The following is a 15,159-nucleotide window of genomic DNA, read 5'->3' on the forward strand; positions in this document are numbered from 1 at the left end:
CATATTTATGGTTCTTTCAGTTCCTTCAGCAGGTCAGTATAGGTCTGAAGTCTCCACAGACCAACATGGCCTTCAGCAGGTCAGTATAGGTCTGAAGTCTCCACAGACCAACATGGAGAAAAAACAAGTTACGTTTTATGAGGTAAAAGCATGTCCCTCTCTTTCCCCCCCCCTCCCGCCCCGTTCTTAAGCGCCGCCTGCACTCTGCAGAGAGCCCACTAGGCGGCTCCCTCTGCACCATTATAAGGGCTGGCAGCCTCCCAGCTTCAACGAGCAACTGAGCATGCGCCTGCCCGTCTTGCCCGGGAAAAGGGAAGATCCTCTTTTTCCTATGTATGGGTTTTCGGAGAAACGGAAGGGAAGGAGTGATGTCACCGAAAGGCCGGCCTCCCTGCATTCCCTCGCCTGGACATTTTGCACGGAAGCTTCCGCCGCCTTGCAAAAGAGAGCCATCCAGACGTGACTCAGCAGTTGAGCCTCTTCCCGTGCAAAAAGGGGTCTCGCGCTGGAGGCGTGCGTGTGGAGACCTGCAAAGTCTTCCTCCAGGGTCGGAGTCCTGGAAAGGGTGGGGGAAGCCCTAAGGTCCCATTTTTCCATTGTCGCCCCATTGCATGCAGGGCAAGGCCAGTGGGGGATGGAGGAGGGTGAGAATCAAAGGTCCAGACTAGCCATGTTGCAGCCTCACTCCCCCGCAGGAATAAATTCAGGATCCCCACGAAGCAGAAGGGGATCTGGGAGCTATTTCCCCTCTTATGTCCCGGGGATGGGGACTGGAGGAGGAACAGACAGAAGGAGAGAGAGAGAGGGACTGAAAGAGAGGGGAGGAGAGAGGGAGAGAAGGAAAGGGATGGAAGGAGAGAGAGCAGGAAGGAGAGAAAGAGGGAGAGAGGGAGGGTGAGAAAAAAGAGAGGTGTGGACATTGCAAATTTTCCAGCTAGAAAGTGAGGAAGCTTTGTAGGGAAGCAGCTGGGGATCGACCTGGGATTGCTTTGTGTGAATTCATCCCTGGTGGTTTGTCATCATGTGTTTTGGCTTTAATTGCATGTTTTTGCCTGCATGTTGCCTGTGTGTGTGTGTGTGAGAGAGAGAGAGAAAATGTCTGTGTGTTCATCTAAGAAGGAAAGCTTCCAATTGTGCTGGATCCAAACAGGAAGACTTCCTTAAATCAGCCTTTCCCAACCTCAGCGACTCAAAAATGTGTGGACTGCAACTCCCAGAATTCCTCAGTCAACTTAGCTGCTTGGGGAATTCTGGGAGCTGAAGTCCACACATTCTCAAGTTGTCAAGGATAGAGGCACCATCCTCAATCCTCTTGTAGTGTTCCAGGTGTTTGATAAAGGTTGATCCGGAAGATCTTGCATTCTGCTCTCTTCCCCGATCATCAGACGTAACTGTGTAATGTGATCGGCACTTTTTTCTCAAATAAGTATAAGAACCGTCTCCTCTTGGTTCTTAATTTTCCTTTGGTAGTGCTAGCTATCCATAATCCTAAAATTTCTTTTTCATCTTAGATGAATGATCTGGAAATTAATAATAATAATAATAATAATAATAATAATAATAATAATAATAATAATAATAAAGTTGGAAGGGACCTTGGAGGTCATCTAGTCCAACCCCCTGCTCAGGCAGGAAACCTTATACCATTTCAGGCAAGTGGCTGTCCAGTCTCTTCTTAAAAACCTCCAGTGTTGGAGCATTCACCACCTCTGGAGGCAGGTTGTTCCACTGGTTAGTTGTTCTAACTGTCAGGAAGTTTCTCCTTAGTTCTAGGTTTCTTCTCTCCTTGACTAGTTTCCATCCGTTGCTTCTTGTCCTGCCTTCAGGCGCTTTGGAGAATAGCTTGACTCCCTCTTCTTTGTGGTAGCCCCTGAGATATTGGAACACTGCTATCATGTCCCCCCTCACCCTTCTCTTCATTAAACTACACATACCCAATTCCAGCAACCATTCCCTATATGTTTTAGCCTCCAGTCCCCCAGTCATCTTTGTTGCTCTTCTCTGTACCCTTTCTAGAGTCTTTTTTACTTCGTGGTGACCAGGTGTGGCCTTACCAAGGCATTGTAAAGTGGTATTAGTACTTCACTTGATCTTGATTCTATCCCTCTGTTAATGCAGCCTAGCACTGTGTTGGCTTTTTTGGCAGCTGCAGCAAAATCTCTTTTGCTTTTTTATTATTATCAAAGTAGAGCTGGAAGGGACCTTTGAGGTCTTCTAGTCCAACCCCCTGCTCAAGCAGAAGAGCCTATACCATTTCAGACAGGTGGTTGTCCAGTCTTTTCTTAAAAGCCTCCAGGGATGAAGCTCTCACAACTTCTGGTGGCAAGCTGTTCCACTGGTTAATTGTCCTCAATGTTAGGAATGTAGAGATTCTCAGTCAACCAGGTCATAGTTATCCCAAAGGTGCTTTTTCACGAGACGAGTGGACTTTCTTGTTTTTCTTTGAAGTGATGAGAAGCAAAACAAGAAAGCCCAGTTGCCTCTTGAAAAAGCACCTTTGGGATCGCTATTAGGAAGTTTCTCCGTAATTCCAGGTTGCTCCTCTCCTTGATTAGTTTCCATCGATTGTTTCTTGTATTGCCTTCTGGTGCTTTGGAAAATAAGTTGAGCCCCTCTTTTTTGTGGCAGCCCCTCAAATACTGGAATATTGATATGATGGCCACCCACCCCCCAGTCCTTCTTTTCTCTAGACTGGCCATACCCAATTCCTTATTAGTATCGTTATAATTATTATTACTCTGTTGTTTTGCATATACGCTGAGAGCTTCTGCACTGGAAACAAATTCCTTGTGTTTCTAATCACATTTGGCCGAATAAAGTATTCTATTCTACTCCATTTCTCCTCATACAGGTACAAAAATAACTTGTGAGCAAAGAGGGGATGAAGAAGCTGTTGAGGCTTCTCCGGGGCTTCTGCACAACGTAGTTCCTGAGAAGAAAAGACCCTTGGAGAGCTGCAAGATTTCTTGGCTACATTTGAAGTTGTGTTAGAGGACAAAGAAAATGGAGGAATATCTAGTATGCGACAGAGATGGAAAAGGCCCTCCAGAGGCTCATTCTGGGACCTGTAGGGATATCTGGGCAGAAACTGGGCAGAAGGTCCTAGAGGAGAAGACAATCAGTCCAGAGGTCCAACGCAGGCTATTTAGGAGTGTCCAGTACCAAGAGTCTAAGGGGCCCCGAGAAATTTGCAACCACCTTCACCACTTTTGCCGTCAGTGGCTACAGCCAGAAAGACATACTAAGGCTCAGATGTTGGATCTGATGATCCTGGAGCAGCTCCTGGCCGTCCTTCCCCCCAAAATGGAGAGTTGGATCCGAGAGTGTGGAGCAGAGACCAGCTCTCAGGCGGTGGCCCTGGCCGAAGGTTTCCTCCTGAGCCAGGTGGAAGAGCGGAAGAAGATAGAGATACAGGTGAGGTAGACCTTCATTTTGAGACTTGAAAGGGGCATTAATGTTACAAACAGTGTTTGAGTCCTTAAATATCTCCTCAACATAATATGAAGAGATGCTTAACACTGGTTCTTCTGCCACTTGCCACACAGAATGGTTGGGGGTCAGGTGGCATACAAGTTTTAATAAATTATTACTGTTGGTCGCATAGTCAGACGTTTAGACTGGATTTGCTTTGCCGAAGGTTTCCTCCTGAGCCAGGTGGAAGAGCGGAAGAAGATAGAGGTACAGGTGAGGTAGACCTTCATTTTGAGACTTGAAAGGGGCGTTAAATGTTACAAACAGTGTTTGAGTCTTTAAATATCTCAACATAATATGAAGAGATGCTTAACAGGGGTTCTGCTGCTGCTTGCTCCTTGCTTTCTACCTGTTACTTACCTTCCAGAGGTCATTCTTGGACCATTTTCCTTTCTATTCCTACTGTGGACCAAGAATGTAGCAAAGTTGTGAGAAGAGAACAACGTTCACTCCTCTGGGATGATATATTAATTTTGCAATAGTGATGAAATATCTGTAGCTCGGGTGCAGGATGAGGGCGAAGGCTTGTTCTGCAAGCTGGTGGGTCAGTTTCCGAATGTTTCGTTACCAGGCTAGATAACATCTTCAGCGGAGTTTCAGGGATGTCATTGTTGGTGTTCTTCTGTTTGCAAGGGCTCCGGGTGTGGATGTGTCAAGTGAGGGTCTTATGATGGGTCATGTGATGACTCAGGGCCCCAAATGGAGGCAAAGCAGTCAACTGGCAAGGGAAACAGTCTTTTAATCACTGCCCAAGTTCCCCAAAAGCTCCCACATATGCTGGCAATAGTTCCACCAATGCACACACTGGCAAGACAGGTAACACAAAAACAAAACAAAAATGTAAAGAGTCCTTTTAACTCTCAGCTTGCCTGCAGTCTGCAAGGAGAGACTCAGAAATGTTGTCTGTGGTTGTGAAGCAGGAAACCAACCGGTCCGGAATTCAAGGTGTCCAGGTTAGACAAGAGCACAATTCACCATCTCAAGATAACACGTTTGTTCCCGGCAAATGCCCCACCCCACAGCATCTCCTTATATCTTAGTTCCCAGGTGTGCCTTGTGAAGTGGGACGGGACGCTCTTCTCCCGAGCAATTGAGCCTGCCTCCGTTGTTCTCTCTGCTCTCCTTGCTCTAGGATCAGGTGGCGGGGGCCCTTGCTCCTCGCTGGCACTATGCCTTCCCTGTTCCACACCTGAAGGCCTCTGGCCTGCCTCACCTGCTCTTCCCTACAGTCCTCCAAAGCCACAGACAACCCCTCTTGGGTCTCAACAAAGCACTCCCATGTCTTCCTCGGAGTCAGGTCTGAGTCATCAGTGAGACAATTGTGACGGGTCTTGTAATGGGGAGGTTACTTTAGGTTAGGGTCACTGGGAGGAGAACTGGTGGGAGTGTGAGGGGGTCTTACATGGCTTGGTTGAGGGTTGGTGCTGTCTCTGGTTGGCTATGTGGTTGATTTGGATCCCGAGGGGTTCGTAGGCTGATTGTAGGTTGACGTGTCTATTGATAGAATTGCTTGTGGAGTGCCAGGCTTCGATGAATTCAAGAGTGTGGTGGGTGGTAGTGTGGCCGGCGATTTTAGTGTTGCTTCAGTCGAACTGGTGTTGTTTCTTGTCAATGTGGGTCAAGATTAAGGATTTGGGATCATGGTGTTTGAGGATTCTGGTTTTTTAATTTGATATAGTAATTCTCCATTCAACCTGCCACTTCCCTTCCAGGATTCATTCTTGAACATGGTCCCTGATCATTCCAAGAGAATGCAAGATCCATCAAATTGCTCTCTGAAGCACTTTTCTAGGATGTTCACCGAGGAAGTTCAACATCAACATCAGGACCCTTCCCTGGGTAAGAATGTATTCCTTCCAAGCAGTGTGAAATTCCACAGAAATTCCTCTCATTGTCTGAATCTCCTCATCCGTAACTTCACTTTAAAAAACTCTTCTTCCACCACTTTTATCTTCTTTGCAGAAGATGGAATAGTTCCACTGATATTTCTAGGATCACCTCCGTGTACTGGTGGAGCTGGAAAAGTAACTGAATCAGCTGTTGAGGTAGGAGGAGAAGCTTCAGGGAAGCTACAAAGAGCCATTTTGAGGCCTCCTGATTTGTTGTGGGGTTGACGTATGATATTGTTGCTTCTACACAACATGGAAAGAAGAAATGTGAATTCAGCCCTTGACCAGTTACCCTCAGCTTAGCTTATCTCCCTTCTGGTCAAGGTTCAATTGCCCTATTTTCTCTTGGGAAGCATGTTATGTACCTACTGACAGCATTCCACCAAACTCCTAGATCCCTAAATCATCCCTATGTCATGGTTCCGACAGATGAAACTCTTCGAAAGAACTTTGAGGCATTGTTTACCTTAAAGAAACTTTTATTCAAGTAGCATAATATTGGCACTTACATAATCAAAGCCAAAAACTGAATTCCCCTCCCCTGGGCACATAGTATCAAAGCACAATTCCCTCCTCCAATTTGCAGTCATAAATCACATTCTCCAATTAGCTTGAAGTGTGGGCTTCCTCTCCAGCTCTCCAGCCCGCCCATTCTTTATCAGCTCTGGGCTCAGTAACCTTGATTCTCACACTAAGTTTAGTGTTGTTATGTCTAGCTGGACTCTCATTCACATCCCCCCCTCCCGGCATCATCTAACTCTAAAAGCAAAAGCTGTTGTCAATGAAAAAACATCCAATGTTAGCAGCATTGACACCCTACAGTATATGCTGCCTGCAGAATTCTCAGAGTTAAAGTCCACATGACTATAGCTCTGCTCTAGATGCTACCTGGGCAGTTTCACATAACTGTTGAGTGGGGAGAGAGTTAACCCCAGGTAACATAACACAGCCTGCATGTGATGCATGTATTGAAAAGGTTTGATTTTTTTTTCTCCCTTACCCCGCAAATGCCCGTTACCCTGTTCTACTGTAATGCACATCTTTGCTTTTGATTTTGAAATTCTTCATTTAATGTCTTTGGTCTTTGCTCATTAATGTTTTTATTTTGTTTTAATTTGGTTCTGGAAATTTTCACCATAGATTCCTTGTTCTGTTCCCCCCCCAGTATTTCAATCATTTCTGTACAGTTTATTTTATTTGCTGCTAGTTTTGAGGGCATTACTTAAAATTTATCAGTTAATATTATATATTGTAAAAAAGCAGTGTGTTGGCCTAGTGGTGAAGATGCTCACCTCCCACTCAGAAGGTTAAGAGTTCAATCCTAGGCAGCAGCAGTTGTTTCTCTCTTAGGGGACAAAGAAAAATATCTGCTGTGAACTCCACGTAGGCATCAGGAAGGGGATCTGGCTAGTAAATGCTCAGCTCCATCCAGTCACCCCCACTCTACTCCAAATTAAAAGTCTAGAGGGTCCTAAGAAATATATATATATATTAAAATATTTACTATATAATATGTACTACCGTATTTTCTGGCGTATAAGACTACTGGGCGTATAAGACGACCCCCTACATTTCCTGTTAAATTATAGGGTTTGGGCTATACTCGCCGTATAAGACTACCCCTCTTCCAACGCACACCAAATAAAAATTAAAAAACATCAGATTTGATTTTAATATGGTAATTTTAATTCAAATGCTTATGACATGCAGGTACTTAGTAGGAAAACTGTCACTTATAAACATAAGGCTGTTTGTCATCAAACATGTAAACATAAAACAGTGCAAGTGGATTAAACTTAAAATAATAATAATAATAATAATAATAAGAAGAAGAAGAAGAAGAAGAAGAAGAAGAAGAAGAAGAAGAAGAAGAAGAAGAAGAAGAAGAAGTTGGAAGGGACCTTGGAGGTCATCTAGTCCAACCCACTGCTAAGGCAGGAAACCCTATACCATTTCAGACAAATGGCTGTCCAGTCTCTTCTTAAAAACTTCCAGTGTTGGAGCATTCACCACTTCTGGAGGCAGGTTGTTCCACTGGTTAATTGTTCTAACTGTCAGGAAGTTTCTCCTTAGTTCTAGGTTGCTTCTCTCCTTGACTAGTTTCCATCCATTGCTTCTTGTCCTGCTTTCAGGTGCTTTGGAGAATAGCTTGGCTCCCTCTTCTTTGTGGCAGCCCCTGAGATATTGGATCACTGCTATCGTGTCACCCCTCACCCTTCTCTTCATTAAACTACACATACCCAATTCCAGCAACCCTTTTCCTATTTTCCTAATTCACTTTTTCACTTTTCCTAATTCACTCTAAAGCTTTCCCTGCACAGAGCCTTAAGTAACCCCAGCTGCCTGCAATTAGTGCAGGTTCTCATCCCACCAGGCTCAAGGTTGAGTCAGCCTTTCATCATTCCGAGGTAGGTAAAATGAGGACTCAGATTGTTGGGAGCAATAAGCTGACTTTGTAATAATGCTGCTTGTGGGGGGGGGATGAAAGCTCTAATAGGCAGGCATATACATAGAATGAAGGCTATTGCTAAGCACGTTGATTTGTCCTTTAAATTGTAAGCCGCCCTGAGTCTTCGGAGAAGGGTGGGATATAAATGGGATTTTAAAAAAAGACCAAATGGGAGATCCACTCCAGGTTTTCCAGCCAGCCCGCCTAGTTCCTGAGTCAAATGTGTCCTTAGAGCTAAGCTGCTGCTCTGGCTATGCATTCCCCACCTGCCTTTCAAATTGCTCTTGCATTCCCCACCTGCCTACAGTTGCTCTTCAACTTTAGAAGGAAAGAAGCCCAGACCCCAGCCTGTAAAAAATCACAGACTGCAGCTTCTACTACAATTGGTCCCGCTTTCCCTGCGCAGACTAAATGGAAGATCCACTCCAGGTTTTCTAGCCAGCCCTGTCCCTAAAGTTTCAGCACCTGGCATATAAGACAACCCCTGACTTTTGACAAGATTTTCATGGGTTAAAAAGTAGTCTTATACGCCGGAATCTACGGTATATTGTTTATGACCATAATGAAAATTGATTTGATTTTTGATCTGATACATAAAGGAGTGCCCTGAAGATATATTTTCTTTCTCAAGTCTAATCAGGGTAAAGACTTCAGAATAACTATATGAGCATCAAATTCCTTTCTTTTATATCTAATTGATTTGAGCATTTATTGTATCTCTGCCTAAAATGTCGCACAGAAATCTTGCAACACATCCTTCAACAACTCTGAATTGTTGTAAACCAGGGGTGTCAAACTGCCGGCCCACAGGCTGGAGCGTCACGGAGAAACCGCGCCCATCCCATTGTCGGCAATGGGAAAAAGTTCCGATACGTCGCGCGATGTCACGTGACGTCACGAGTTTGACATGCCTGTTGTAAACCATCCAGAGTCTTGCATTTGAGATGGCTGTCTGCATAAATCAAAATAATAAACAGGAAAAGGGGAGCCACTGAGAAGTGGTTTGTCTGGATTTGGAAGGGATCCAGAATAATGTAATTATTTTTTTCCACTGAACATCACTGAAAGGTCACTGAAATTAGTTTTGTGTTGGGATAAATTAAAAGCAGAAAAGAGAAAAAAGAAAGTAAAAAATTGCAAAAAGAAATAAGTTTCCGATTTCCTTTACCACAGATTTAAGCACAATTACAAAGTTGTCTCTTACTCTAATGAGATAACTGATAAGAGTTCATCCTTTTCTAATATCCAGGGTTTTTTTTCTAGTCATCAAAACCACAAATCATAAGTGCACTTTTTTCCATTTCATACAAAAAATAAACGGGTTTTCAGCCAGCCGTAAACATAGGGGTTCTTTTTATTCTAACCAAGCAAGTTAATTTAGGCATCTTCACAAGTCCCATCGTCTTCACCACAAATGTTTCATCAGAAAAAGCCTGCGATCCATGCCATATTTACATATAATATTTTGCATCCTTCAGAAACACCCCTGTGCAGATGTCTGCTTTAAAAATTGGTCGGCAAAGGGAGAGAACTGGCAAGTAATTCCTTGAGCCGTTGGTTAACATGTCCCTGTTTTTCCTTGTTCAGGAGAGTTTTGTGTCCTTCGAGGAAGTGGCGGTGTATTTTTCTGAGGAGGAATGGTCTCAGCTGGACACCCACCAAAAAGACCTCCACAGAGAAGTCATGCAGGAGAATTCCCAGAATATGGCCTCTCTGGGTAAGGACCTCTGCTGGGCCCTTAGAGGAGACATTTTTTTGATGGCATGAAATCGGCTATTTCTGGTTAAAAGGCACCCCTACTAGAGAATCTAGAACAGACATGTCAAACACAAGGCCCGGGGGCCGGATCCGGCCTGCAAAGTGGTTTCATGTGGCCCGCGAAGCCATCCTGGAAACAGTGAGGGAATGGCCCCCACTGCCTTGGTCCTGGCCCAGAGACCCTCCTTCTGTCAGAGACCCTCAGATCTGTCCCACTCCTGCCCAGGCCCTCATAGGCACCCTTCATGCAAACGTTGTAGAGCTGGCCATGCCCACCCAGTAGGCCATACACACTGTAGCCATGCCCACCCAGTAGGCCACGCCCACCCTGGCCATACCCACCCGGCCCCTTGAGGGCAACCGCAATGCTGATGCGGCCCTCAATGAAATTGAGTTTGACACCCCTGATCTAGAAAGTGCGCAGAGAAAAGCAACAAAGATGGTTGGGGACTGGAGGCTAAAACAACAACTAATGATGATGATGACGGCGACGACGTTGGAAGGGACTTTGGAGGTCATCTAGTCCAACCCCCTGCTCAGGCAGAAAACCCTATACCATTTCAGACAATTGGCTGTCCAGTCTCGTCTTAAAAACTTCCAGTGTTGGAGCATTCACAGCTTCTGGAGGCAGGTTGTTCCACTGATTAATTGTTCTGTCAGAAAATGTCTCCTTAGTTCTAGGTTGCTTCTCTCTTTAGTTACTTATATTCGTTGCTTCTTGTCCTGCCTTCAGGTGCTTTGGAGAATAGTTTGACTCCCTCTTCTTTGTGGAACCTGATAGTTGTGATTTTTCCTTCTTTCCAAAACCTTTGTAGATCTACCATCCCCCGGGCATTGGTTCATATTTTTTTGAACCTGTTTTTGTCAACCTTCTGGCTAGCAAATCCAATATCAAGAAAACTTTACAGCTTGAGTTGCCGTAAAAGATAAACTTTATTGAATACACATCCCAGTACTGAAGAAGCAAAATCAACACTGGTTTTCCCATGTGAAAATCTGATTAGTTAACCATAGCTTTCCATAACCCCCACTGACCAACTGTTCACATTGGCCAATCACGCTTCTTTGGTTTGTTTTGGGAACAGTCTACTTCTCCGTCAGACACCTGCATTTGTGACCTTGGCTCTCATGGTCCATAGACGGCTTCTTAAAACTCCCCATTTCTTTCCCAGGCTTTCCCTCCCCCTTGTTTCTATGGCAAGTTGAGTAGAGACAGAGGTTAGCAAGCATCTTAGAAATTCAACCTTGACAGTTTTAATTGATCCCAATTGTTCTAATATTTTTATATGTATTTTTTTTCTCTGCAACTGTGTCTGTGTGGTAAGAGGAGATTCAAAACCAGGTGAAAGATAGGCCAGGAACAGAAGCAAAAGATGGGTCACACTTACTTAGCCTGACTATCTGCTCTCTGGATACCCCATGGTTCTATGTTCTATATGAACTCTGCTGAGAATTCATAGCAATAATAAAAAGGAAGGAGAATTAATTAATGAAGTGGGGAAAATGTAACAACATTGATATGGTTTTGGTTTAAAATCAGTGGAACTGTGGAGTTTTGGGTGCTTTCCGAGTTTGTCGATTTGGTTGCAGATGTTTCATTACCCCACTAAATAGCAAGATCAGTGCTAGTTACCTGGTTGGGTAATAAACATATGCAACAAACTACTAACCTCAGAGAGTACCAAGGACACCAGTTCGGCCTTGTGGTGCATAGATTCCTTCTATTAAAATCAACGGATCCTTTGAAGAATTATATTTCTTACAAAAAAAGGAACTGTGCATTTCCACATTAAAAATTTTCACTTATAAACTTGATGATAATCTAGATCAAAATTCAGACTTCAATAAACTTTAGACCAGGTGTGTCAAACTGCCGGCCTGCAGGCCAGACGCATCATCTGGAAGCCGTGCCCACCCCATTGCCAGCAATGGCAAAACTGTCCCAATGCGTTGCGTGACATCGCGAGTTTGACATGTCTGCTTTAGACTATCTTTTATATTGATCAACATAACAGACTTTCAAAACGCTGCTTCTGTCAACCTTCCATCCAGATGTTTAGAATCGCTTGTTCTTCCTTAGCCTTTATTTCTTCGTACCTCACCACAACTTACTCTTGTTTTCTTGCAAGGAACGTACAACCAGCAGAATGAGACTTGCGAGATAGCACTCCAAACAGTTTGGCCCATGAAGGAAGCAGGAAAAATGGCAGTGCAGAAGGAAACAAAAAGTTGCCTAGGAAATGTATCAAAAAATGGAAACGAGGAAAGCTTAGTTTCCCAGCCTGTTTGGAGTAGAAATGATTTTGCTGCTCAGGAAAATCAAACTGGAAAAAAACCCAAAGAGTGTTTGGAGAACATAGTGAAAAAAATCAAGGCGAAATCAGATATAAAGAACCATTACCAAACTCATTCTACAGACCAATATGGATACAAGGAGGATTACAATGGGACCTTTATTCTTCCCTTACCTGAAAAGGGCGGTTTGGGAGATAAACCCTATAAGTGCACACAATGTGGGAAGAATTTCAAATGGAGTTGTCTGCTTATTTCCCACAAAAGGAACCACACAGGTGAGAAACCATACAAATGCACAGAGTGTGGGAAAAGCTTCAACAAGAACTGTTTCCTTATATACCATAAAAGGATCCATACAGGAGAGAAACCCTATAAATGCATGGAGTGTGAAAAGACCTTCAGTCGGAGGAGCACCCTTACTCTTCATAAAAAGATCCATACAGGAGAGAAACCCTATAAATGTACGGAATGTGGACAGATGTTTAGAAAAAGGAGCCACCTTATTTCCCATAAAAGAATCCATACCGGGGAAAAACCATATAAATGCATGGAGTGTGGAGAAAGCTTCCAGGAAATTAGGTCTCTTACTTCTCATAAGAGGATCCACACCAGAGAGAAGCCCTATAAATGCACAGAGCATGACAAAAGCTTTAGTCAAAGCAGTCAATTGATCTCCCATAAAAGGATTTACTCGGGGGAGAAATCGTATATATGTACAGAGTGTGGAAAGAGCTTCAGTAAGAGGGCTCATCTTGTTTCCCATAAAACAACTCACACAGGGGAGAAACCATACAAGTGCATGGAGTGTGGGAAAGGGTTCAGCCAGAAGAGTTACCTTACATCCCATAAAAGGATCCATACAGGAGAGAAACCCTATAAATGCACAGAGTGTGAGAAGACCTTCAGTTGGAACTGTAGCCTTATTTCTCATAAAAGAACACACACGGGTGAGAAACCATACCAATGCACAGAGTGTGGGAAAAGCTTCAGCAAGCACAATTCCCTTGCGTGCCATAAAAGGATCCATACAGGAGAGAAACCCTATAAATGCACGGAGTGTGAAAAGACCTTTAGTCGGAGCAGCAACCTTATTTCCCACAAAAGGATCCACACCGGAGAGAAACCCTACAAATGCACGGAGTGCGGGAAAAGCTTTAGCGAAAACCGGTCCCTTAAAATTCACATGAGGATCCATTCAGGAGAGAGGCCTTATAAACGCACAGAGCGTGGAAAGACTTTTAGTCAAAGCTCTACACTCATTTCTGTCCCACAGACGACAGAAAGCTACCCATGTCTTGAATACGGAACAAGTTTCTGGTGGAATAGTCATCTTACCTTTGATAAAAAAATCCACCCAGGGGAGAAACCGTATCAGGGTAGTGAATATGGGAAAATATTTGAACAAAGCAGCTCACTTATTTCCCACCAAAGTATCCACACTGGAGAAATGTTTGGAATGTGGGAAGAACTTCAGATGGAGAACTCAGCTTACTTCCCATAAAAAGGATCCATTCTGGCGTGCCATACAAATGCCTGCAGTGTGGAAAGAGCTGCAGTCAAGGAAGTCATCTCATTTCTCACAAAACAATCCACACGGGGAAAAGCTGAAAGACCTTCTGTGAAAACGGGACCCTTAGTATTCACAAAAGGATTCACGTGGGGGGAAAAAACACTACAAATGCCTGGAATGTGGAAATACTTTCTGTGAAAATAGGTCCCTAACTTCCCATAAAAGGATCCACACGGTACGGAGTGTGGGAGGAGCCTCGCAAATAGTAATCTTAATTCACATTACAGGATCCACACACGAGAGAAACCATATAAGTGCATGAAGTATGGAAAGAGATTCCACCAGGAGAAGGATCCACTTGGGTACTAATCCATAGAAATACTAGATTTATTCGCTTTACTTGGACTTAAAACCTTGGGGGGGTTGTGCTTTAAATTTCTTGTGAGTTTCTGTCTTTTTGAAGCACAGGAGAATAAAGATTAAAGAGTTGAGTATTGTGGTATTACAAATAATCAAGCATGAGAAAAAGAGACATTTGGGGAGGAGTTTCTTCTGATCAAATAGACCATAAACTGGATATCAGCCACTGATTGTCAACATTTCTATAAAAGAATGAAGCACACATCAGTTTTACAGAAGATAGGATAGGACAAGATTGGATAGGATAGGCTTTATTGTCACTTTTTTGTGAACCACACATTAAAAAAATGAAGTGCTGATGCCTGTTATATAAATATACAACCATACTCATATGTGTATACACATATAATAGTAATAAGTCTTTATTGATTAGCCCTTGGGCCATATCAAGATGCAAAGTTCCAGCAACAAAATTGTGACTAAAATTTGATAAAAGCAATTTAAAATGGAATTTGATAAAATACAATTTAAAGTGGAATTAGAATAAAATACCATTTAAAATGAAATGGGAATAAAATACAATCTAAAATGAAATTGTAATAGTGTACAATAATTTAAGATATAGATAAAATATGATAAAATTATATTTTGGAGTCACCCTTGCAATCTACCCCAATCAATCCCACATATGCAGATCTCAACCAAACCATTTTGTTTAAGTACTGTTATGCGTTAAATGTTATTTTCAAGTTCTGACCAGACATAAGGTACGGTAAGTTGTTTTTATTATTTGGATTTATATACCGCCCCTCTCCCGAAGGACTCGGGGCGGTGTACAGGGCAATTAAAACACTATATACAACACATAATATGCAAAAATAAAAATAAAAACTATTAAAATAGTTTTGATATGGGGATCCCAATGGGTCATTCATTTGGTATATAGACCAAGATACCTCTCTCACCCTCTTATGCAGGTAACAGTCAAATAGGATGTGAGCCAGGTCTTCTACCTCTGTCGCTCCACAAATGCAGACACCCATTGTAGGGTATAGCATGAAATCTCCCATATCTGACCATTGTGTCAAGCTGTTTGAATCTCGTTCGCGTAAAAATATCCATAAGATGTTTTGGCAGTTGTAACTTCAAATAACTGTCTACTTGAAAGGTATATTTGTATTTATTCAGCCATTTCAAGTTACCCACCTTGCCAAGGATAGCTGTATCATTTTGTGCTTCTATATCCTTAATTCTTTGGGCAACTGTCTTTGGGTGGTTCTGTTACACAAGAGACAGGAAGGCCACAGCTTCTTACAAAATTTGTTACTTTGGTGATCCAGAAGATTTGTGATTGTAGTTTTATTTGCTCTAGTAGGCATAACTTGGGGAGTCTATCAGTCTCCATTTCATTAACTTTGCACCAGTAG

The 15,159-nt window shown here is 43.1% G+C and overlaps 1 protein-coding gene across 3 annotated transcripts; it reads left to right on the plus strand.

Moving 5' to 3' along the window:
* Positions 1-400: 400 nt before the first annotated feature.
* LOC310635882 (zinc finger protein 202-like) lies at positions 401-14,207 on the plus strand. Of its 3 annotated transcripts, none has more exons than XM_083355233.1 (6): positions 401-470; positions 2,852-3,414; positions 5,184-5,310; positions 5,434-5,516; positions 9,397-9,526; positions 11,697-14,207. In XM_083355233.1, exons 2-6 carry the CDS (start codon positions 3,004-3,006, stop codon positions 13,361-13,363), a joined length of 2,418 nt encoding a protein of 805 aa, XP_083211359.1. In that variant the 5' UTR covers positions 401-470; positions 2,852-3,003; the 3' UTR covers positions 13,364-14,207. The 3 variants fall into 3 exon arrangements, with proteins under 3 accessions (XP_083211359.1, XP_083211358.1, XP_083211360.1); XM_083355232.1 differs by having other exon boundaries at positions 420-565; XM_083355234.1 differs by lacking the exon at positions 11,697-14,207 and adding an exon at positions 9,981-10,139 and having other exon boundaries at positions 426-582.
* Positions 14,208-15,159: the final 952 nt, after the last annotated feature.

The sequence above is a fragment of the Vipera ursinii genome (assembly GCF_947247035.1).
Source record: "Vipera ursinii genome assembly, chromosome: 2".
NCBI lineage: Eukaryota > Metazoa > Chordata > Lepidosauria > Squamata > Viperidae > Vipera > Vipera ursinii.

Excerpts from the sequence above, each read along its gene's own strand:
- LOC310635882 (XM_083355233.1), top strand. The coding sequence starts at position 3,004 with ATGGAGGAATATCTAGTATGCGACAGAGATGGAAAAGGCCCTCCAGAG. Across the intron at positions 3,415-5,183 it reads GGAAGAAGATAGAGATACAG|GATTCATTCTTGAACATGGT; the intron begins GTGAGGTAGACC and ends CTTCCCTTCCAG. Across the intron at positions 5,517-9,396 it reads TAACTGAATCAGCTGTTGAG|GAGAGTTTTGTGTCCTTCGA; the intron begins GTAGGAGGAGAA and ends TTCCTTGTTCAG.